This window comes from Marmota marmota, unplaced genomic scaffold (genome assembly GCF_001458135.2).
Source record: "Marmota marmota marmota unplaced genomic scaffold, marMar, whole genome shotgun sequence".
In the NCBI taxonomy this organism is placed as follows: domain Eukaryota; kingdom Metazoa; phylum Chordata; class Mammalia; order Rodentia; family Sciuridae; genus Marmota; species Marmota marmota.
The window spans coordinates 12,055,497-12,080,340 of NW_026000222.1; the positions used below are offsets into that span (position 1 = coordinate 12,055,497).

At 46.8% G+C, this 24,844-nt stretch overlaps 2 protein-coding genes and 2 non-coding genes across 5 annotated transcripts in view; 2 read left to right on the forward strand and 2 right to left on the reverse strand.

The window, feature by feature from the left end:
• Nucleotides 1-17,265, reverse strand: part of Vac14 (VAC14 component of PIKFYVE complex) — a 103,722-nt gene extending 86,457 nt beyond the window's left edge. The window contains 6 exon segments of the mRNA XM_015496103.2: nucleotides 372-478; nucleotides 725-834; nucleotides 1,355-1,522; nucleotides 1,929-2,123; nucleotides 2,428-2,578; nucleotides 16,865-17,265. Of these exon segments, the coding sequence (XP_015351589.1) occupies nucleotides 372-478; nucleotides 725-834; nucleotides 1,355-1,522; nucleotides 1,929-2,123; nucleotides 2,428-2,578; nucleotides 16,865-16,968 (835 nt within the window). The 5' untranslated portion in view covers nucleotides 16,969-17,265.
• On the forward strand, nucleotides 5,186-5,256 carry Trnag-gcc. Its single transcript has one exon. It is a non-coding gene; the product is annotated as a tRNA-Gly (tRNA).
• Nucleotides 5,841-5,911, forward strand: Trnag-gcc. Its single transcript has one exon. It is a non-coding gene; the product is annotated as a tRNA-Gly (tRNA).
• A 5,011-nt stretch (nucleotides 17,266-22,276) lies between the features above and the next one.
• Hydin (HYDIN axonemal central pair apparatus protein) overlaps nucleotides 22,277-24,844 on the reverse strand; it is a 380,287-nt gene continuing 377,719 nt past the window's right edge. For both annotated transcript variants that reach the window (XM_048792466.1, XM_048792467.1), the window contains one exon: nucleotides 22,277-23,882. In XM_048792466.1, coding sequence (XP_048648423.1) covers nucleotides 23,400-23,882 — 483 coding nt within the window. In that variant the 3' untranslated portion in view covers nucleotides 22,277-23,399. The remainder of the gene's footprint in view (nucleotides 23,883-24,844) is intronic.

Consider the following 24,844-nt stretch of genomic DNA (forward strand, 5'->3'; position numbering starts at 1 on the left):
CTTTTGATGACCAATAACCAGCAACAATTTTTTTTTTTTTTACCAATTAAGGTTTGATGCCCAACTGAATCTAATGGATTCACAATCCTGACCTCTAAGCATTCTAGTTCTCCCTGAGGAGGCCAAGCCTGAGAGCAAGAAGGTCTCCAAATCTTACATGCCAGCCCAGACCAAATGACATGACTTCTAGATCAATAAGAAACCTGGATCTCTCCCTTATAAAGACCTACCACTCCAATGCTCCTGGGATCCAGTGTCACACTGGTTACCTGTCTTACCAGGGCTCCTTCGTACCTGCTCACTGAAGTTGAGAAGTGAGAGAAGGGGCTTCTGAAGAGGTGGTGGTGACCGTAGGAACTTCTTGCACTCACCTGTGGTCTGGCAGTGGATCACCAATATGTTGGCCATCTCAGCAAACTTAACACTGGAAGGATTCTTCTTAATTTCTTTCAAGAATTCTCCAAGGACCACCTCACACCTACCCGTGAGAAAGGAGGAAGAAAATAGCGTGTGTCAGCTGGGGCTGGAAGAGCCTCAACCAGGGCCTGTTTCTGCTCTGGGTTCACCACCCTTGTTGGACAGACACTGTTTGGAGGTGAGGGAAGCACACACACAGGAAGAAAAGGGCAAGTTTTGGGCTCTCCTGCTGCTGTCAGTAGGGTGTGGGGTCCATGGGCACCCTCAGGGGTCCAGCAGGCTGTTGCCTGCCCTGCCCTCCACTCACATTTTCCGAATCTCCTTGCCATTGTCACCCAGAATCTGGAAGAGTCCATCCAGGATCTCTGGCAGGTAATCAAGCAGGTTAATGTCTGGCACAGACTCCAGAACCAGGATCTGACCAAGGGAAGAAGGAGAAGGAAGAGTTGGCCCAGGATGAGCGCCTCTTCTCCTCCTTGCCATGGCCCTGGGACCTGGGCAGTAAGGAGATCCTGCAGAGGCGGCGAGTCAGGGCCCTGCTAGATGTTCACGGGAGAGTGATCTTTTTGTTTAATGCGCAGGGGAATGGCAGTTGGACCCCAAGAAGATTCAGATGCCTGGGAAGAAAGGAATGAATGGGGAAGGACAGACAAGGCTGGACAAGGTGTGACAGCTGAAGGCAGCACTACTGGCTTCAGAAGTCTGGGTGTTTTCCAGGACAAGGAATGAACTATATCCCTTTGGGGGCACATAAGTTGGGCTTTGGGGGTAAGCTGGATAAAGTATTATTGGATTATCAGGTGGCCTGTGGCTATTAGAGGGATCATAAAGAGGCTTCTTGTAGCCAAAGGTACTGACAATTGTGTGACAAAGATCTGAAGTGACTCCACCAGAGGCTCTCTGTGGCTGGAGGAAGTGTGCCAGGGCCCAGCTTTACCCAGGAGATGATGAACTGCCGGGCGTACTGGTTGTTTGAGTAAATCCTCTCCCGCAGCAAAGGGATGAAGCCCACCAGGTCGAACTTGTTGCTCTCAGTCACAATGTCCTGTGGATCAAAGCATCATGAGCTGTTGAGAGCCACAGACAAGGCCTTACTGGCCCTGGGCTGGCTCCAGGGGTCAGGGAACCATGAAGGAAATGACAGAGCCTGAGCTAGGTAAGAGAGGTGCAAAGGACAGCAAAACAAGGACACTAACAGTAGGAATCAAGGTCAAGAGAACTAAATGAATGGCAAAACCCTGCTCCCTGTAGTATGGATTCAATACCAGCCCCCATTGTCTGGGAAGGGTGGTGTGTTTCTCAACCAGCTTTTCTCCTCCTGCATGTTCAACACTGATACTTTCGTAAAGTACAATAAAAATGAATAAACAGAAAAATGAAAAGGGCTGTAAACATAAGCCCATTAAAAAAATCTGAGGCCACTGAGTGTGTCCCTCGCAACATGCTAGTCTGCTCTGCTTGCATTTGGGAAGAGGGCCCCAAGTACCAAGGTCCCTGAAGGTAAGTAAGGCAGGTGATGGAGGAAGAGGAGTGGTTACCTTACTCAGCCCATCAAAGAGCACGTTGAAGTGGGGCAGCACAGCGCCACGGGCCACCTTGACGATATTGTAGAGGGCCTCGCAGGCATAGTAGCGCAGCCTGCTGTCTGCGTCGTTAAAGCATGTCAACACAGGCTCGATCAGCTCCTTCAGGTAGAGCCCTGAGTCCTGTGATGGGGCAGGAGGAAGAGAAGACAGTTCAGAAAGGGACAGGCCCCAGGCCTGTGCCTGTGGTGCCAGCTGACATGCCTGCAGTCTGGAGATGCTTAGCCTCTGTGCAAGGGATGGGCTCAAAGACCCTTCCCAAGCCAGCCTCTCAGGAGTGGCGCCATGCCTGGGGACATGGCTACAAGGTCACAAAGCAGCCTTGCTGGTCTGAAGCACGAAGTGCCCCGCTGGTCTTGGGAAGAAAGCTGTCTGCGTCTCAGTGGGAAGGCCATCACTGGCATTATGTCCCTCAGGGAAGGCCTACCTTGCCCAGGGCGATGGAGCAGGCAGCCAGGCCAATGAGGCCCCCTTTCCGGCTGTGAGGGTGCTGGGACAGGGCAAACTCCTGAGACAGGGTCTGGATCACATGCTTGATTTGAACGGTGTTGTTCTGGGCCACGAACTCCCGCACCAGCCTGGAGAGAGAGGAGACGGGGCTGTGGGATTGGTGGGACCAGGCTACCTGCTGTGGTGGACTCTGGGCTGGGACGAGGAAGGGAGATGACCTGTTTAGAAAGCGGAATTGGGAGTCAGCTGTCAGGACACAACCTCTCAGTTCTGCTGCGGGCTGTTTCCCTATTCTGTTTCCCTTTGAGTACAAAGGAATGAGGAACAGCAGCACTGTCTCGCTTCCAGGAATCTGAGAGAACGCAAATCAATGTCTCCTTGGGACCAAAAATATAACGCACTATCAGTTGATCAACCATGTTGACTGAATACTTGTTCAACTTCATAGTCATTCGTCCAAGAAGTCCCCTGCATCAGTGCCATTACACCAAAGATGGTGCTGGGGAATCAGGCCTCAATCTAATGGGCAAGATCCAGGTACAAACAAGTAGTTGCGGCAAAGTGATGTGCATACTACCAGAGAAGCAAGAACATGCAATGGGCTAACTCTCCTTGGGTGTCAAGGAGGGCTGACAGGGAGGTCCCACTTGAGTCCCATTTTAAAAACATTAACAGGTATACTGAAGTTAAAGAGAGGAAGGCAGGCTTATTAGTTTTTCATTGCTATAACAAAATAACCAAGGCAGGCTACTTATGAAGAAAAATGCTCACAGTTCAGGAGGCTCAAAGGGATGGCATCTGCATCAGCATAGTTCTAGTGAAGGCCCTCTTTGGATGTGTCACCTCATGAATGGCAACAGTAGGAACACATCTGGGAGGAAGGGATCACATCTTCACAGAGGAAGTCAGAGCTGGGCAGAGCCAGGCTCATCCTTGAACTACCCTCTGGTGAGAACGACCAAGGAGTAGTGGGTCAGCACCTTTAATCGCTTGGAGGGCTAGTGCCCCCACTGTCTTAGGGATCTCCCACTAGGCCCCACCTCTAAAAGTGTCCACCTCTCTACACTCCTCCTAATACATGGACTTTTCGGGGGACACACGACATCCCAACCTTACCAGGGGCACCTCGAGCACAGAGGGAGCCTGAACAAAGGCTGGGAGTGCTGGGAAGGTACAAGATGACAGAGGAGGATGAGGTGCCTGGGGGGATGGAAGGAGACAGGTAAGGAAAAGAGGACCCCTAGCAGCTTTCCTGCAAAGGCGTGCCATCCTCGACCTAGGCTTTCACTAGCTACCACTGGCTGCAGTTAGGAGAAGATGGGCTGGGGTTGGTTTGACAGTAGGAGACCTTTCAGAACAGTGCATCTCTCAGGATAAACAGGGTCTGGAATATGGTCAGGGCAGCAAGAGAGACAGCATAGGATTGTTTCTAGAATTAAACAGAAAAGCATTAGTAGCCTCTGTAATATAGGGAAGGGGAGGAAGGACAGATGGTGCCTTTAAGGTGTGGAACTGGGTTGGGCTGCTGATGGGGAGGAAGAGCAGGTAGGAGCGTGTGTCTGCAGGGGAACAGGGGATGCCTCTCAAGATATGTGGAGAAGAGCTGATGTCTCTGTCCTCAGAGTCCCAGGAACATGAAGGCCAAGCCTGTGTCCTTCAGAAGCTCACAGTACCTCTGCAGTGGGAAGCCTCACATGGGATAATCATGTATGAGACACCAGATGCTAACATGGGAGCCATGGCTCAAGAGGTCAGAACAATTGTCCTAGAAGTGGGATTTGAGCCCATCTTGAAGGAGGTGGAAACAGAAGGAACTGTGTGAGCAAAGGTGGTGAGGGGCAAGCAGCTAAACAACCTCAGTGGACAAAAGAGCAGAGGGACATACCAGAGGGCTGGCTGGGTGGGTCTAGCACATCCAATTAGCGAGAATGGATTTCACATCATGGTAAAGGGAAAGTTTCCTTTGGGTTTTGGGGAGAAGCCTTAAGCATCTGTCTTAAGAAGCCTGCAGATGCTTGGGAGGATGTGTGGTGGGTGGGGGTAGTGTGAGGAGCAACTAGTAGAGGGCAGAGGGCAGCCAGACCTCAGGAACTTTAAAAAGTAACTGCTCAGACTCCTTCTCTGGTTGCTTTGCATTACAGGCTCAGTGGGTACACTGCCTGCCTGTTGCATAAATGAGAATCTCTAGTTACCTTAAAGAATTTTGTCCAAAAGGTAGATCTATTTCTGTGGTTCCAGCTCTAAGCCAGGAACTTCCTAGAAATTAGAGCTGTTCAAACATATGTACGCTATTTTGTGGGACAGTGACCACTCCTGCAACAAGGCTTTTCACAGACAGACTGGACAAGGGTTTAAAGATTTAATCCAGCAAGTCATATGCAACACCTTCTGGGTGCCAGGTCCTGGGCTGCTGGATGGTGGAGCAGAGGTGCTTCAGGAATGAGTTGCACACATAACCTGTGAGGTGTCTCCTGCTCTGATGTTTCTGGGGCTAAGGGTTATCTGTGAGCCAAGGAGAACCTTGAATGGAAGCTGAACACTAGAGTTCACAGGTCCCAACTTCTGAAGAAGCAGGGTAACTCCTTATGACTGGCAAGAATGGATCCACATAAACCTGTCTGGTCACCCAAACTTGACAAACCAGCCCCATGAGGGCCAGTGATTTGCCAGAGCTTCTGAGTGTTACAGACAGCTCAGTGAGGAGGCCTCTGCAGATGTCCCAGAGAACAGCTGGAGCATTGGTGGTTCAGTGGTAGAATTCTCGCCTGCCACGCGGGAGGCCCGGGTTCGATTCCCGGCCAATGCAGTGCAGTGTTTCTTTTTTGCTCTTCCTGGCCAGTTTCCTCACACAGAGATTCTGTGAGAAAAGCCAGGCTCCTCAAGCATAGCAGGCCTGCAGCAGCCCAAAGGCGCCTATTTATCTGGGCTCACATGTCCCTACCCAGTGAGCCCAGGCAGAGCCTCTGGGCTCTCCAGAGAAGCTGCAGGAGCCATTTCCATGTATCCAGCTGGAGAGGGACACCCACAGTGCTGCCCTCAGCCTTGGCCAGTCACCAGCAGGAAGATGGTGTGAAACCTGAGAGCAGTAAAATGGCTCAACACAGGAGGGGAGGGAATGGGAAGACCCGACCATCAGAGGGGAGAGCCACCCAGAATCTCAGCGTGCTTTTGCTAGAGCTCTAGCTTCTGTCTGGAGGCCTGACAACAGGTCAACTTCACGCACACCCTGGTTCCTGCTCCCTCTTGCTTTGAAGCCTATGCTTTCTGTTCTTACAGCTGTGCTGATGTGGCAGCACCAGAGACTGGTCTCAGTCTGTGTGTGACTCAGCATATACTCAAGGAGGTTGAAGGGAGTTAAAGGGAGGTGCCTCACAGCTGTTGACAGCAGGAGCATTGGTGGTTCAGTGGTAGAATTCTCGCCTGCCACGCGGGAGGCCCGGGTTCGATTCCCGGCCAATGCAACAGCTGAATGCTTTTTTAAATCCGGAGACACTGAACTTGAACTTTTATACTGCCCAAAGAATTTGCAAATATAGTTGGAGAAAAGGGAATAACTTGTTTCTAGCTTGAGTTTTAAATGTTTTTGACAAAAAACAGTGTCCTAAATTCTACGACAATTCAGAACCTGTGTGTCCTTGTTCTTGAAGAATCCAGGACAGGGGGCTACATCACAGCAATGCTGTGAGAAGCTACGCCCCTGCACTCCTGTCCAGACAGCCCACCTGGGAAGCCAGGCCCTGTTTCTGTGTGGCACAAGTCACAGCAACACCCAGAGTGGGAGTGAGGACACCCTCCAGGCACCAGCAAAGATCTAAGAGGAAGCCCAGCCTCCCTGCAGCACAGGCATCCCTGGAACCAGTCCTCTCCTGTCTCCCCTTTCAGGTTACAAACATTCACAGAGCAACTGGGGCCACATAGGAGATGCATTTCCTGCCCTTGAGGGGTTCTTGCTGGGGAAAGAGAGGACCCAGAAGAATTCTCCAGAACTATGGTGCAAACCTGCTCAGCAGAGTGCAGGGAAGTGAGGCAGGCCAGAAGGAGAGCGGCTGGAATCTGCAGGAGAGAATGTAGTGTGGTCTCACGAGGGTCAGCACTGGGAGGGTTCTGAAGGATGAGTAGGTGTTTGTTCTGGGGCCATTCAGGATGAGGTTGAAGCAAGGCTGGGGGCAAGAGGGATAGGCATTTGGTTTGGTACAAGCGGAGGCCACAGGTAGAGGAGAAGTAAGTAATGTGGCAGGCATGGAGAAGTAGTTCCTTAAGCAGTGCAGGACCCTGAATGCTTGACAAAGAACTAGCATGTCAACTCTGGTGGCAGTGAGAAGCCACGGAGAGTGGTGAGCAGGGGATGGATGTGAACTTCAGGAGTTCCTGCCATGGCAGGCAGTGGATCTGAATGGTGCTCAGGGTGCTCTGAAGACAACAATGGCCCAGAGTGCTCGGATGTAGGAAGAAGGAATGTGGCTTTGGTGTCACGGGGACACCTACAAGAGTGACAGGCCTCCAGAAGGCAGCAGATGGGAAGTGGGGATATTTGGGCTCAGCACCCTTTGTAAGCCCAGGAGCACCTTTCTCCCTGTGGGACACCAGCCTTGAGGCCTCCTCTGCCCAAACATTATCAAGATAATTCTGGCACCGCAGGCCACTACAAAAATGGCAGCTCATTCAAGCCCCACAGCCACGAGCACAAGTCTCTAATGTTTGCATTCCTGCATTTAAGGTAGATTTTTTTTTTTTCCTTGTGGTACTGGGGATGGAACTCAGAGACATTTCCCACTGAGATACATCCTCAATACTTTTTAAACTTTTGAGACAGGGTCTTGATAGTTTGCAGAGGCTGGCCTTGAACTTGCAATCCTCCTACCTCAGTCTTTTGAGTTGCTAGGATAATAGGCGTACACGATCTAAGTCTGGCCAGCACAGAATATTTCTGATTTTCAGGAAAATAAACATCATATAAACAATGGTTCTTTCGACAGGGGAAACTATGAGAGATGTTCTTATCAGTATCACCATCCCAGAGAGCACCAGGCCTGCCTTGGGGTCATTCCCTGGGGCACAAGCAGGAAGAATCTATCCCACGAATCAAGCCCACTCTTCTTAGCTGACAAAGGGGGCAATCAAAACAAGATGAGGTGAGCTCTCCAGCCAGGCCCACCTTTATTTCCTATGTGCCCATCTTCTGGGACCAACTTCCATTCCCTTCCCTACTCCACTCAGCCTGCAAAGACCAGCTCAGGTGCAGCCCCCTGCTTTCCCTAACTCCCCCAAGAAGTGAGCACTTCTCTTCTTTTTGACCCTTCATTCTGTGCCCAGCAATGTGCTGGCAGATGTCACCCATTAAATTCCTCTATCTCCACAACACTTCGACGGAGTCCTTGAGAACTGTGCCACACTTATCTGTACCTGTTCTAGCCCTGTCCCTGTCTAGTGCCATGTATACAGCGGGTGGGGAATCAGCAAATACCTGACAGTAGATTGACTCTGTGAAGGCCAACAGAGCTAATGGATGGCACAAGCTATAGGGCAAATGTGGGCAAAGTCCCACAATGTCACATTAGTGGCATTGGGATATCCTAATGGGTTCATCAGTATAGGATTTGGATAGGGCTGAGCCCCTAGTCTTATCATGCAAGTTAGCAGGAGCAAAGGGCACCTTCCTGGGACCCCAAAAGCACACTAAGAAGGGCCCAGCTCACCACAGCTATGGCCAGTGGCTGGGGAAAGATGCATATGCTGGGATGAGACCTGAGGAGCACCTGCCAGGGGCAGAGGTATGCGTGGCCTCCTGGCAGGGTGCTCCACGACCGCCTTCTCGCCAGACTGTGGCCTGGCTTCACAGCGGCCATGCAGAGAGAAGAAAAACACTGCAGGGGAAGCAGAGTAGTGAAGTTTAACACAGGCACCCCCAGCTCCAGGCCTAGGGACTCTTCAAAGACTCCATGTTGTCTTTTCTTTCATCCACTGCTTGGGCGCAGAGGTGGGAGATCTGAGGAGGAGCTCTTTTTGAAGTCTGCATCTGTCCCAGAAACTCAGGACTGGGAGACCCTGAGGTCCTTCACGACACAAAGGTCACATATTTTACCACTCTGTACACCAAAGAAGAGAATTTGCTTCTTCCAATCTCCCCACAAAAGTGTTGCTGAGGCAGGCCTCTAGTGGTGAGGTGCCTTCTAGAGGTCAGGGTCTCCATTTGCAACAGCTCCAAGATCTGGCAGAAACACCTATTCCCTCAGAAGACAGGAACCCCAATACAGGACAGCAGCAAGCTCTCAACACCACCTGTGATGTCACCAAGACTGCCACACTAACTCCATCTCCTTGAGAGAAGGTACCTGGGACAGGGCAGGATGCATCTGGACTGTGATCAGTCAAGAGAAAACCTGGGGCCATGGTCCGAGCAACACAGTCACAGCCCTGCACAGGATTCCTTGGCTTCTGTAACAGCACGGGGACAGTGACAGGCTACACAAGGGTGGACCAGTTCCTAAGCACTCATTCTATGCTAAATATTTCAGGGGTTAGTTATTCCTCAGGACAGCTCCCTTCCAGAGCTATTTTCATGTTCCAGATATGAAACAACCTCAGAGAAACCAAGTCCCTTTCCAAGTCACTAAGGGTCTGAACGCTTGACATCTACAAACCCTATGTCCTTTCAACTGTATCACCATTTCTCCCTGATACCTTCTGAAGCCACTGCGGCTGCAAACTGAACACACCCAATTACAATGGCAATTCCCTCGTGGGGAACCAAAGCCCTCAGGGGACGTGTCACTCATTCCATATATGTCCCCTGCTGTTCAGTGTTCAGAGCACTCCTCCACACACAGTGCGTATGGATGAGCTTACTTCAGATATTTTCAAATGGAGCTCCAGAGCTGGCCATTTCCTGCAGAGGCAGAAAATGAGTAACCATGGCTGAACACTTACCATATGCCAGGCAATGTGTTGGATGCTTCATATGCACTTTCTAATTTAAATTTTAAACAAGTCATCCAGTTAGGTAGTATTATACCCATTTCATAGCTGAGGGAAACCGAGGAACAGAGAAGCTAAGAAACCTATACAAGGTTATAGAACTTGTGGACGGTAGGTCTAAAAAAAACCAATTATCCAAGCTGGGTGTGGTGGTACATGCCTGTAACCCCAGTGACTCAGGAAGGTGAGGCAGTAGGACTGCAAGTTCAAGGCCAGCCTGGGCAACTTAGAGAGAACCTGTCTAAAAATAAATAAATAAAATAAAAAAGGACTAGGGATATAGCTCAGTGGTAGAGCACCCTGGGTTCAATCCCTAGTACCCCTCCACACACATATATACACAAATCAATTAACCAGCAACACCTCTGACCAGTAGCAAATAGAGGCTCTGAGCAACCACTAAACACCTCTAAGTTTTTCAGAGCCTAAGGTCTGAAATCTTACCTGCTATGCTACACTACCTCCCCAACAAACATCAGTGCTACCACCTGCTGGATGCCCACTAAGTGCCAAGCACCTTACATTAATGATTTCATGGAACTCTAATCTTATTTCATTTGGTGATGCCCACATGCCCCAAACTCTGTTCTAGGTGGCAGAGGTTTTAGCCATTGCCTCCGATTCTCCTTGTTCAGAGGAGATATTCTTACTCCTAAGGAGGATTATTAATCATAAGGACTTCACAGTTTTTAAAAAGAGATTAAACTAGACAATGCACATCAGGTGCTCTGCATTGCACATGTTCAAATAACTGTACTGGGGCCAAGTCAGAACGAGGCAGACAAACTGTGTGATCTATATAACCACCCAAGATTGTGTTCATTCAACAAATGTTGAATGAGCACCTGATTTTCCAGAGGCTCCAAGGAGGATGAAAAAAATGAGGAGAGACAGACAGCTAAGGGGTACAGGGTTTCTTTGAGGGAATGGTAAACATATCCTTAAACTGATTGTGATGATTGCACAACTTTGTGAATATACTAAAAACCACCGAATTGTACATTTTAGAAGATTTATGGTATATGAATTTATGGTATTGGATTTATTTGTTTCTGAGATAAAGACCCAGAGTTGACATTTATTCCTGTGTTAATAAACTTTCAGCATGGCCTTGGGGCTGCTTTCCCCCTTCCCCCGCTTTGGCAAGTCCAATCATGGGTCTTAGCCTCTACGTGACATATTTCAATGTGATTATATGTATTCAGATGACATCAGGCAGTGATTTCCCAAAGAGACTCTGGGGAAACATCTCCATTTGCTTTGCTAAGTGTTGCAGTAATTGGTTTCCATTGGCTCATGAGTCTCCAAATAGAGGAAGGGGAAAAGTCAACATGTGCCTCTGAGGAGGGACTGAGACTCTGCTGACCAAACCTACGCAGCATCTACCGGATGCAACCAGCAGAGACACAGGAGCCAGAGATAAAGCAGGGGTCCACCTCTATCTCGCTGATGAGAGCGAGGACCATGCAATGAGTGCTTTCCTCACCCTGTATCAATGCCCCACTGACCTTCTTACCTTCAGAAACTGAGACAGATTCACAAACCTCCTCTTTTGAAGAGTACAATTCAGTGGTTTTTAGTATATTTACAAAGTTGTGTAACCATCACCACAACCAATTTAAGGACGACTTCTTTTTTTTTTTTTTAACCATTCCCTCAAGAAACTTGAATCCCTTAGCTGTCTGTCACTCCTCATTTCCCCACCTCTTCCCCTCAGCTCTTGGCAACTACAATCTGCTTTCTGTCTCTATAGATCTGCTTCTTCTGGAATCTTATATAAAAGGAATCACAGAACTTGTGGCCTTTTGTGACTGACTGGCTTCTTTTAGTCCAATGTTTTCAAGGTACATTTTTTAAGATGAGAAAACTGAGGCCCAGAGCAGTTAAACCAGAGTTCACAAACATGAACACTCACAGGGGCCAGCCATGAGTGAGGCCAAGGGAGGCATGGCAGGTTCTGGAGAACTAGCCAACATGGGGCAGGGGCTGGTTCCCACTGATCTGCTGTGTAGGAGTGTGGGTCCCACAGCCACAGCTCCCAATTGCTTAAGGAAAGCCAGGCTTCTAATTTCACTGTGAAATTTCTCAATTTAAAATAATGTCATCCAGGCCAAATCAAATAGTGTGTGGGCAGGACAGCCCTTGGCTGCCAGACTCTGACCACTAGATTAAGAAATTTGCTCAGGGTTCCACTGCCGATAACTAGCAGAGCTGAGTGGAATTCTGACATAAACTCCAAAACTTGTCTTGAGTCACTGAGTAACAGTGTCTTCCCTTATAGATTTAGCAGACTCCAAAAAGCCAGGTCAAATAGGACAGTTCAAACTTTGATCCCAGGGCTTCAGGAATACTGCCCCCAACCTCTAGCAGGCATAAAGGCATCATTCAGAATCTCTGATCCCCTAAATCTCCCTGGGGCTCCTCAAAGGGCATCAATCTCTGCAGACTCAAAATTCAGACAAGACTGCATGTATTTAGGTGATATGGCTAGAGATGTAATTCAAAGCTTAGAAATAGCAGAAACTTGACCACACAGGGTATCATCTCCAGCTAGGAGTGCAAGAGGAGGGGGCCCTGTGTCCACAGTGCCTGGTGTGGCACCCTCAGAAGAGCAAGTACCCATGCTAATCAGAGTGCCTGTTGGCCCTTCTCCCTCATGCCAGACTCTCCATGAGAGGACAACCCAGGGTCTTACCAACCTTTTCATAGGACTGATCAATGACTATGTCCCTTGAGAGTGAGAGGTCACAAAACCCAAAGCAGCCATTCTACAACCTTAACTGAAAATTGTGTGGCCTTGTGTACAATAGGCTCATAACCTTTGCCATTAGATACTGGTCACAACATCACACTACCAAAGGTGAGCCGGATATCCATCCCTTTACATTTTTAGCCTCTGGGAGGCCTGTCATCATGATAAAACACAACCCCTCACTGGAACACCATAAGCAGTACTGGCTCTGGCATCTGAGCAGATAGGCTCTGGAGAATCTAGAGTGGCAATTAAAACTGCCATGAAGATGACCAAGTATGAAATTTCTTCTATGTCCCCCTTTTGGCAGGGAAAACCATTTATGGTAGTGGGGAAGCCTCTGAGAGAAATGAACCTGGGTTTTCTATCCAGGTATAGCTGTGAAACCTCAGGAAAGTGATGTAACCTGAAGGAATCTCTATTTTCTCATCTGTTAAATGGGGCAAGACCTCCTAGCTCAAAGGACAGCCATGAGGAAGTGAGATGAGGGGTATCCAATGGCCATCAAAGGGAATCTTCCCTATCACCTGCCCCCCACAATGGGGCACACAGTGCTTCATACACATGGGCTCCTAGGTTTCACTGTCATCACTGTATGGACTGAATTGCCCCCTCAACTCCGAATTCATATGCTGAAGCTCTAATTCCCAATGTGACTGGATTTGGAGTGGGGGTTTATAAAGACATAAAGTGAGATTATAAAGGTGGGGCCTCTGATCTCAGATGATTACTATCCTTATAAAATCATCAGTGCCAGCCCTCCTTCCCTGCCAAAAAAGAAGTGGTCGTGTGAGCACATGTAAGATGGCAGCCACCTACTAGCCAAGAGAAGGGGCCTCAGAATGAACACTACCTCAATCTTGGATTTCCCAGCTTCCAGAACTGTGAGAAATAAACTGTTACTGTTGAAGCCACCCAGTCTGAGGGATTTTGTTGTGGCAGCCTAATACAAGCACATTTGTGCACTTTGGTGGGGCTTTCTGAGAGAAGTCAAAGCATGCTTAACACCTCTCAACTTTCCTTATTTCCCCTCACCTACTCTCCACTGAAGGGGACAATGTGAGATAGACTATGACTGTACTATGACTGAGAACTCCACCTCCTTGTAAATCATAAACCAATCTCAATTTTTGCCTTTGGAATTCGTATCCTTTTCCCTGGGGCTTTCCTTTAAAAATCACACTTACTTTGACTGTTAGGCTCAGGCTGCCAAAGAAGCTGTAGGCTTATTACTTGCTCTGGGAAAGCCAGGGGCAATACTGATGGGCAGCCTGGCCTTTAGCCTTCTATTAATCTTGCTGTGAGATGACAAGCACTGAGATGATGTGAAGGTTACAGAACAGATTTACCAGAAAGAATGACCGTAGAGTTTTACTAGTTTTCTGTTCACAACTATGATCAATTACCTCAAACTTAGTGGTTTAGGATACAAATTCACTACGAGTCTTGATGAGCTAAAAATAGGTGTGGGTTGGGCTGCTTTACTTTCTACAAGCTTTGCAAGAAAACACACCTTCTTGCCAGCTTCTAAAAGCTGTCTGTATTCCCTGGCTGGTGGCCCCTTCCATCTTCAAGCTAGTGATGGCTGGTTGAGTCTTTCACTCTCCTGTTTCCCTCTCCCATGCTGATGGAGGTTTAGGGTTACAGTGGGTCCACCTGTGTAATCCAGCATACTCTCCATATTTTAAGGTCATCTCTTTAGGAACCTTAATTCCTCCTGCCATCTTAAACCACATATTCGTAGGTTTTGGGGATTAGGACATTTTTTGGGGGGGCCATTATTATGCCATCTAAAGACAGATAAGAGCAGTACTGATGGAAAATGATTACATAATATATGCTATGAATGATTAAAACGATTACATAATAATTATAATGTGCCTAGTACTGCATTAAGCACTTTACAGCATTAGCTGATATAATCAAATATGAATATTATTATTCTCATTTTACAGAGGAGGACATTGAGGCAGAAGTGAATTGTTTGCTTAGGGTTATCCCCAGGAGTTGGGCTCCAGGCGGATCTTAACCACAATACCATGTAGCCTCTTAAGAAAACAGGTGTCTTAAGAGGGGCCACTTACCTAAGAACAAGACTAAGCACTTTAATTTCTGCAGCATGTGAGCTGACTTGTCTACACTACACAAGCAACTGCCAATATTCTGCCTTTTCTTTTATGGGGTGTTTGCAGAGGATCACTTTGACCAGGCCAAGTGAGGAATACATTCAAATATGTAATATTCTATGTAAAGAACAGCCGATCTTTGAGGACAGTGCTTCTCAAACTTTCATATGTGCAATAATCACCTAGGGATCCTGTTTAAGTGTGGAGTCTGATTCTGTAAGTCTAGATGGAGGGAAACTAGAGTTTTTTCCTAACAAGCTGCTGATGCTGTTGTCTGCAGGCCACACTCCTGAGTGCCAAGGTCCTTTGGCTGCAGTGCTATTTCTCTACCCAAAATGTGTGGCTGGTCATTCATTTGAACACCAAATATCAAATGCCACTAGGCACATGCTAAGCATTGAGGATAAATAAAACAGGTCCTTTCTCTTAAAGAAGTTCACAGTCCAGCTAGGCCTGTAGAGAATTTCTCTGAATTCCACAAATTGAGGGCAATGTCTAATACAAAATTAACCCCATTAAAGACAAACCCTTTAAAGAACCACTTGTGGAATGAGAGCACTTAAGTAGGTTGTGCTGGAAGCAGCAATAATGCTGAGATGAATACCTCTATTCAGGGACCTAACGGATGGCTTAAGCTAGGATAAAACCAGATATTCCTGAAAAGCTGAGTGGGTGATAGACAAAACCGGGTGCCAGTGTGCTACAATTTGAATCTTAAGTGTCTCAAGGCCCACATACTAAGATTCAGTCTCCAGGTTAGCTTTATTGGAAGGTGGTGGAACCTTCAGGAAGTGGGACCTGTTAGGACATCTTCCAGTCATTGAAGTGTGCCTTTGAAAGGGACAGTGGGATTTAGCCCCTCCTTTTCCTCATCAAGCCCTGGCCATGAGGTAAATGATGCTGATCCATTAAATGCACCCTGATGTCATGTGCTGCTTCACCACAGGTCAAAAATATGAGTGCCAAATGACCAAGGAATGAAGCCTCCAAAACTGTGAGATAAAAATAAACCTTCAGGTATTTAATTCTGTAATGCAAAGCTGGCTAACACACAGTACAATGTAAAAGTCAACAAAGCCCATGGACACAGAATCATGTCTATATATCATAATTGCGTCCATCTACTTAGTATGGCAATTCTGATTAAGACTTAGTAGCATTGAAAAGCCAGGAGATAAACAGAAAGCTGGAGAAAAGAAAGCAGTCAAGAAAGTGGTAGTTGATGAGAGAAGTAGCAAGAGTGAACATAGTAGAGTTGAATGGGAGGGTCTTTTTTTTTTTTTTTTAATCAGAATTCAAACCCTTTAGGAGAAAACTAAAATCTAAAGCAATTAAGGCAGTGGTTCTCAAATGAGGCAAATTTGCACCTTCAGGGAATATCTGGCAATGGCTTAAGTCCATTTTGGTTGTTACAACTGATGGAGTGCTACTGGCATCTAGTGGGTAAAGGACAGAGATACTGCTAAAAATCCCACAAAGCACAGGACAGCCTACAACCAACAATTACTTGTCCCAAGATGTCACAGTGCCGAGGTCAAGATACCCTGAGTTGAGGAATCTGTCCCAGGCCAAAGAATGTGTGTCAAACCACATATTAGATTGAGGCTGTCCAGTGTAGCACTGTGCAGTGATGAAAGAGCTTTCTAATCTGCACTGTCCAATACCGCAGCCAATAGCTACATGTGGCTACTGCACACTTCAGATGTGGGTAGTATGATTGAAAAAATAAATTTAAAATTTTTATTTAATCTTTAATAATTTAAATTTGAATAGCTACACATGATCAGTGGTTACCTACTGGGCAGGACGAAACTATAATCCATCTTTGCTAATTCTAAGACTGATGTTCTTCCAGTTTCACAGCCTGTTTCTTTTCACTGTTCTGAAATCAGCCACCCACCTGACTTTGTCATTAAAATATGGCTTGGAAAAAAATACAAAAATAAAAACAAGAAGACATTTCTACTTAAACATTTCCCACCTTGAACATGGGCATACAAGCAAATTGTCAGGTCAGGGTTCCACATACATGTAATAAAACTGCAGAAGCAAGAAAGGACAATTATCCCTACTACCACCTGCAGAGAAAGGTGATATGACAGAAGATAAACAATCCTCTGAGATTTCCACCTGGTTTCTTCACTGGGGCACTTAACAGTCCCCTTCACTTCTTAGAAGCTAGGTAAGAAACCAGGCTGGTCAACATCTGCCTTTTCTCCCATCAGATCAGAGGCCACTCAGATGGGCTGGTTTTGATGGAGACCACACTGAGGACTCACCCAGTGCCAGGCAGTGTGCTAGGCACTACATATTATGTCATATCCTTCTCACAGAAGCCCTTTGGGCACCAAGAGGTTAAAGAACTTGGCCCAAGTTCTTCACAGCCTTTCAGGATCAAAGTTGGGATTCCCAGACATGACTTCAGATCTCCAGCTCTTTAGCACTGCGCTACGAGCCTGAGACCTGGGAAAGCATCACTGGCTGAGAAGGCGCGGGAAGTAGCCCCGGGGAACAGAGCAGCAGGGGCTGCATAGCCAGGGCGGGGTCCCAATAGCTCTTACTTTTCAATCTCCAGCGCAGCCACCTTCCGCTTTTCGTACAGCTTGTCATTGAGGGCACGCACGATGTTGGGCGTGAGCGGCGCGAAGTCTTTCTCGGGATTCATAGTGGAAGCTTGGGATGAGCTCCGGAGCCTCGAGACTCCTTAGCCCGTGGCTGCCGGCACAGCACCAGGGACAGGGGAGTCTGCGGTTCCGCGCTGCCCCCGGCACCGGCTCATGGACCACAACCACTCTGGGCCCGTCTGCCTCGCTCAGCCGCCGCGCGCTGCCCACTTTCCCACACCCGACCCGGGCCGCCTAACTGCTCACGCGACTAGCCCCCGCCAGGAACCGGCAGCGTTCACTGGGCAGCGGCCATGTTACTCGGGTCACATGACTCCGCTGCAACATCCGCCTTCCGCCGCGAGGACCCGCCCCCCTCCGGCCACGCCCCCACGCGCGGGTCGCAGGTGGATTGGCCACGCCCCTCAGGCTCCACCCTCTCCCCCGCCCACGCCTCCCGCGGGACCCTGTGTGGTTTGAGAGGCGCTTTCCCACAGTAGATCGCACAGGTTTGACTACCCGCACGTAGTGGGCTTCTGCAGACCTTAGTGAGACCGAACGAGTCTGACTTAGGATAATTCATGTTGAATTCAGTAGTTTGTTCAGTACTTACCAGTCAATTTCTCAGACACCAGCGTTTCCCACCATCGTCTTTTTGCCCATATCCTGTCCACTTGTGTTACTTAATATTTTCTCTCAAATCAATTCGTCTTAAAGAAAACCTTGAATTCTCCATTTGAGACTTCCCTGTGCCCCAAAATCTTGGGTTTGAATAGTTACCCACCCCAAGACATTAAAATAATTTCCTAATTAAAAAGGGTACCTACCTAGGGCTGGGAATGTAGCTCAGAGGCAGAGTGCTTGCCTAGCATGTGTGGAGCCCTAGGTTTGATTCCCAACTTTAAATCTCAGGTGTCGTCAGCGGCTGTCATCCCACAATCTGGGAGTCAAGACTGTATTTCACATGCTTTGGGAACCAGGAGGGCTGGGTTACAAACAGCAGCCACTGAGTGCAGCTGTGTAGATGGATCCCCTGGAGAGCAGGTCCTTTTACACTAAATGGTGGAAATGAAATTGCATCGATGTGATGAAGTTAAAAAACAAATAGAAAAAAAAAAAACAACCTCCCCCAAACACCCTACTATTTGTGGCCACGATGTGATTAAAGATGCAGTAATAGGGGAAATGCATCAAAATTTCTTAATGTAGCCTTCCAGAGGGGACAAAAACTAGATCACCACAGAGCAACAGCTGGCCAACAGCTGAATTGATTTGAGAGAAAATACTAAGTAATACAAGTGGACACCATGGATCACCATGGAGCTCAATGTGTATTAAATATGAATAGTTTTAGATGCATGTTGGTACTCTTTAATCAGTGAAAAGCACATACAATGAAGCTTTATGACAATCTTGAAAATGGAGCTTTACCTTCCACTCATAGATCAGAAACACAATGAGTGAGGGGCCATGATAGGCAGAATTCAAATTCCCTGAAATAATCAAACTCCCTGAATAATCCCCCCCTTAAGTGCGAACAAGTCTTGCAAATACAGTGAAATATCACTCACATAATTATGTTCTTTAGCAGAGCGGGTTTTGCAGATGTAATTGAGGTCCCTAGTCAGTTGGTATTGTTAAAGGGGTTGATAATCTTGGGTGGGCCTGACCTAATTTGGTGAGTCCTTATAGGGGTTAAATCGATGTAGGAGAGAAGTTCTCCTGCCAACTCTCCAGCATGAGAGTGAACACTCATGCTGTGAACTGCCTGTGATGGTAAGGACAATGGTCTCTAGTTGCAGAGAGCAGTCCTCTTTCATCAGTTGCCAAGAAAATGGGAATTAATTAACTTACTTTCCTTCCTTCCTTCTTCCCTTTCTCCCCTACCCCCATTTCTTTCTTCTGGTAGAATGGGAATTTCTTTCATGTAAAAGCAATGAAATGAATTTGCCAACATTCTAAAGGAGCTTAGAAACCAGAACTTTCCCTGGCTGAGCCTTTAGATGAGGGTCCAGCTGTCCCTAGATTATAGTCTTGTGGGTTCCTGAACTGAGAACCTGTTTTAGTCCATTTGGACTCCTAAGTCATGGAATCTGTGTTTTTTTTAAAACTTTGTTTATTTATTTTTATGTGGTGTTGAGGCTCGAACCCAGCGCCTGGAACATGCTAGGTATTCACTCAGCTCTACCGCTGAGCCCCAGCCCCAGCCCCAAATCTGTGTTGTTTTAAGCTGCTAAGTTGATGGTAATTTATTATGCGGCCATAAAAAATGAACATGGGGGCTAATACAAAACTCAGTAAGTCATGGATGGGGAAATTATATCTAGAAAAACCTGTGAAAATGTGTTTTCTCTTACTGTTGGGGTTTTCACAGGTGTCAAAACTTTTCCAACACAATCTGATGAATGGAGATAGGTGCATCAACAATATGAAAACTGCCCCCCTATATAGATTCATCTCCACAGTTAATGTATTGCTTGGTAGTCTCCTCCTCTTACCTTGATATCCAGCAGTACTGCTGGGGACATCTAATGTCTTGCAAAGTTTGTGTCCTTAGGACTTGATGATGTTGATGCAAAACAATGAAAAAAATTTAAATCAGTGGTGATGATTTGGGTTTGTTCTCCAACATGGGCTCATTCCCATTGGACCCATACCTCATACAATATTTCATCTGTTTCTTTGCATTTAGGTTTGGCTTTTTATTAAAGGTGAACTGATTTTCTCAAGGGTCATACTGTGATATGAGTCTTGATAACTGAAGTGGTATGGATTTTTTCCTTTATTTTATTTTTTTAACAAGAAGGAACTCTTCTGAAATTACATTCTGGGTCAGGTTGCTAAGAAACCAGTTTCTTATTCAAAGCCTAAACCAATGCTTTGTCCTACCCAGGTCAGAAGTTCCTAAAAAGAAGTGATTTCTTTTCTCTGATATCTTAGAGATGCCAACTAATTAAGGTTATATATGCATACTGCACTGACAGTGGTATTGAGGATAAAGCCCAAGACCCATCCTCGTTTTCTATACATGTCTTTCCCTTCTCTGAGGCTTTTGGCTAGCCCTCCTGTGCTCAGTCTCTTCTGGATTTGTGGATACTGACATGCCTGGCCATGTGCTGACCATCATCTCACAGCCATGACTCATCTGCATCTGTGAGGGGCCTGGTCATTATTATGGACTCTGTAACAGTTCTCTAACAACTATTAATAACAGCTATTACCAAGTTATGTAAAAGTTATTACATAACTTGTAATAAAATGGTAGTGGTGTCATCCAGTGGTACCCTAATCAAAGCAGTTTTTCCAACAGCACTGTAATTTTAGCAAGAGTTTCAGGGCAACATAGTTGAAAGTCTAAGAAATGTGATCTAATTTCTTGAGATCTCACAGCCATTGCCAATGTCATAATATTATCACCTCTGACTTTAGGCATATATCTTCAAAAGAAGTGGCTAGACAGCATGCCACACTTACCAGGGGCTCTGTGGAGCAGTGCCAGGGGGTCTCCTTTACAAGGTATTCTGTGCACAGTGCACCCTGACCCTGCCTGCCTTCATCTTTTGATCGTCTCCCAGTTAGAAGCCTCCTGGTCTGCTTTGCTGAATATATACTCTGTCAAATGTAACTTTTACATGCTGTGTCAGATTGCTTATTTTCCCCAAGCTCTACTCAGGTCACTGTTGAACTATTTTGTCAATATAAAACTGTTTTATTTATTTATTTTTTTTGAGGCAAAGGAAGTATGAGAAATGCACTGATTCTCAAGTCAGCCAGGAAGGGGTTCTTGCTGATGTGGGATCAGAGTAGGGCTCTAGATTCCAGGGAGGAGGACTTCTTCCTCTCTCTGAGAAAGATTTGGACTCCGGACTCCATGGTTTGGGGAGAGCTGACGCAGGTTTGGGAAGTATGTAGGGACGTATGTATCATGCACTCGGCTGAGGGCTGTGGGGAGGGAGCTTTGCCCCTAGCCCACTGGAAGGCAGACTGCCATTTAAAAAAAATTGGGGTACTGGGGATTGAAACCAGAAAGCTTTATCACTGAGCCAGTGACACCGGAAGTAGCTAGTTTCTGTAGCAGCCAGTGATTGGGGTAGTGGTCGAGAGCCCTCCGGCCTCACAGGAGCTTGTCAAAAAAGCCAGAGGAGGTCACCAGGCTTTGCCTCCTCAGTGTTCACACAACTACCTCCATCTTTTCTTCAGTTTCAGCAACTGTTAGTGTATTGCATTTGAAGTTGTTGAAAGGTGCCCCTTTTGAAGAATGCAGTGCTAGGCCAATTATCCCTCAGTACCTCTGGTGAATGGGTACTGGTGGGAGGGCCGTTCTGGGGAGGGCTGCTTTCACAAAGTAGCCCATAAGCAGAGTTGGTAAGGCCACTCTCTAGGGGTCTAGTGAAAAGAGAGGGCTGTGGATTGGGCAAAGTGACCTTATATTAGGGTTCTCAGCTACAAGACCCCCTCCAAATTCAGATTTTTAGCTCAGTAGACCTGGGGAGGGGCCTGAGGTCTTGCCTTCCTCAAAGTCTCCAGGTGATACTATGCAGCACATCTATGGGCCATTCTAAGTGGTGAGGAGGCTCAGGGCTTTGGCGCTGTGATGATCAGTTTGCTTCTCCAAGAAGCAGGAATAGTATCATCAGGAACTGGTTAGGAATGCAAATTCTCTAGCCCTATCCAATTAGACCCTCTGAGAGTGAGGCCCAGATGCTTCTGATAAATATTGAAACTGGAGAACCACTGTTTTTTTTTGTTTTTTGTTTTTTTACAAACTCTGTATTTGCTGGTCATGATGCTTCTTTCACTAGCAAATACAGATTATTTGTTAATGTAGTCTTTGCTTACTTAACCACTGGGAAAATCTGTCATTTAGGTCTTTGTCTTTAGACCTATTAGTAGTGTATTTAGAGGTTATAACAATAAATTGTTTATTAAGTATATAGGTCTAAGTTTATAAGCACTCTAGAAAATGCTTAATAGGTACTAGCTGCACATATTATGTGCTGGGCTTAGGCTTGTGGGGAGGTGAAATAAAAGTATTAGAGTGTCCACCCACTAAATACCATCTCCAACAGGCAGAGGGGCTTATTATAAGATAGATTGCTGGGCTGCACCCCCTCAGTTTATAACTCAAGTCAGTCTGGGGTGGGGACCGAGAATTTGGATCTTTAATAAATTCCCAGGTGCTGCTGGTGGTGGTCCAGCGACATTTTAGAGACCCACTTCTTTTGAGCATTCATCCCCAAGTGGCCATCTGCTTTCACACCTCCACCCTCTCTTGCAGGTGGGCTGCAGGGAATGAGAAGGGGGAGGAGGTGGAGGCAGAGGGCCCTTAGTCAAAGGTGTGTGTCTGGAGTAGTAAGAATGGTCCAGGGCCAGGCTCTAACCATCTTTATTTCGACACATGGCACACTGACAGGTAGGTGGTCCCTGGAAAACATATGCAAGGCCCTGGGGAAGAGGTGGCTGTGGAGCCAGGTCTCTGGATTGAGGCAGGTGTTCTGGGGCTTGGTGGAAGTGGAGCTTCCAGAGTATTGCTGGAGAAAGGCACTGGCCTAGATGGTTACCCTTTATGTGCATACAAAATAAGTTCAGTTTCAACACATCTAACTGGGATGTGGTCCTTCCCCTGGATGGGATTCCTGACTCAGTTGTAGCACAAATGGTTGGGGGCATGTTTTCTCTATAGCCCTGGCACTCAACTCTGCAGTACAAATTACATCTATTTAAAGAGATGCCCATGGGTCTCCCCAGACCAATTAAATTGGAATCTGGGGAGCATTGGATCCTGGGTGAGAATTAAGTGACTTGATGTGCAGATGGGTGAAGAATCACTGCCCTCGAGCTAGCTGCTGTGTCCAGGGCTGGGGAAGGGTGTGGAAACTGGGTCTCTGTTAGCCATCCTCCAGGACCTGACTTCCAGCAAGAACTTTCTGCAGGCCACAGATGTGGCATTTGGAGGAATCTAAGAGAAAAAGTGAATGAGAGCATTCCGGGGTTGCCTTCATGATGTCTGCTCATCATTTTGAAAAGAGTTGTTTCTTTGACTTTTATGTGAAAGCAGAATAAAATATCACATCAGAATAGAGTCAAATCTATGGACTTTTACATTTTAAGAAGAAACTGCAGTGTCCTGGTGCCACACGTTTCAAAGTGCTATGTAGAGAAGGTCATGAGTGTGACACAGTGTCTTCTTGTTAAAAGGGAGATCATTACACAGTGTTTAAGCTGTGGGACATGCCAAGAAACAAAATTCAGGGAATTGCAAGGATTTACTTATTTCAATTATATAGCTATAGAGTTTAATATGGAATATCTATTTCATGTCTATATTTGGAAAACATAAGATACAGAAATAACTGCCCCTATAATTAAATGAAGAGAACAATCTCTTCAGAGTTCCTGTTTTCTTCTCTTTTTTTGTATTATGCTAAAATAATGTGTGACTCTTCAGGCTGAGAAGATAGCTTTTGGTTGATGCAGGGAATCCTGGCTGTCACTAAGGGGTGATCCCCTTCAGATAATAGACCCATTTAATTCCAGTTTCATTGCCTTCGCTGGGAGGGCAGGTCACAGTGAGCTTGGTGGTGATGGGGATTTTGCTGCCTGATGGGTTTCCTTCAAAGAAAACTGTGATGTTGTTGATCTTCTTGGGCCGCACAGAATCCAGAGCCCGGACGAGGAAGGCTGGGCTGTCCAGGGAGTAGGAGAAGAACACCGTGTGGAAGAAGACATTCTTGAAGGGGATGATTATGCTGTAGCCAGCTCGGATCAGGAAGGGGCCTTGGGGCTTGGGGTACAGGGCCTTTCCAAAGAGGGGGATGGTATATTCCCCGCCCATAAGTGATGTCAGCATCAGGGTGCACTTGGTCTCACCCAGGTGGCTGGGCTCAAAGAAGACTTCCACGTTGACTTCAGTGCCCCCCTGGGCTCCTGGAGGTGCGGTGATAACTCTCTCTGTGTGGAAGTCTGAACAGTCTGTCTGAAAGGGGAACAAACAAACTCATCTCACAGAGAATCCTACAGAGCATCCCAGGACTCCAGTCCACCCCACCCCTCCACTCACAAACAGTGCTTGTGTGACGATGGGCAGGCTCTAAAACAGTGTCCTCAGAATCTATAGAGCAGAGATCTTTGGAGGGTAGGTATATCCATTATTATTCCTATTTGCTACCAAAAAATGGAGGTAAAGAGACTTTAGTGACATGCTCTAACACACACACTAGATCATGTTGGTGGTGCAGTCACTGAGATAGTCAGGATGTTTTGGGACAAAGGGCTGGGACAATGAAACTATTTTGGTTTAGATATTAGGGGTCCCCAAATCTTATACATGAGACAATGCAAGACAATTCAGAGATGAAATTATTGGGTTATAAGAGTCTTAACCTAATCAGTGCATTAATCTCCTTGAAAAGATTAACTGGATGGTAACTGTAGGCAGGTAAGGTGTGGCTGGACAGGGTGAGTCCCTGGGAACCTGCCTTTGGGGTACATATTTTGTTCCTGATGAGCAGAGTTGCTTTTTTTGCTTCCTGGTGACCATGTCCTGGGCTGCTTTTCTTCTCCATGTCCTCCAACCATGATGTCCTGCTTTACCTTGGGCCCAGAGCAAAGGTGTTGGCCATCTATGGACTGAGACCTCTGAAATTATGAGCCCCGAATAAACTTTTCCTCCTCTAAGTTGTTCTTGTCAGGTCTTTGGCTTGCAGCAGTGAAAACCTAGTTACACAGCCCCCCCCATGGGGTCTGATAAACTCTGACCCTTTGTAGCGTGGCAAGCTGCTTCTCTACCCTTGTGCTCTTCTCAAAAGGCCTTTCATGAGACCCTGAGAAAACCACAGAAGCAGAATGTTTATACAAGATGAAACTGTTATGAGGAAAACTCTACAAAACCCTGTAGTTTTAAATGTGCTTAGTCAACTTAAAAATCATTAATTCTGG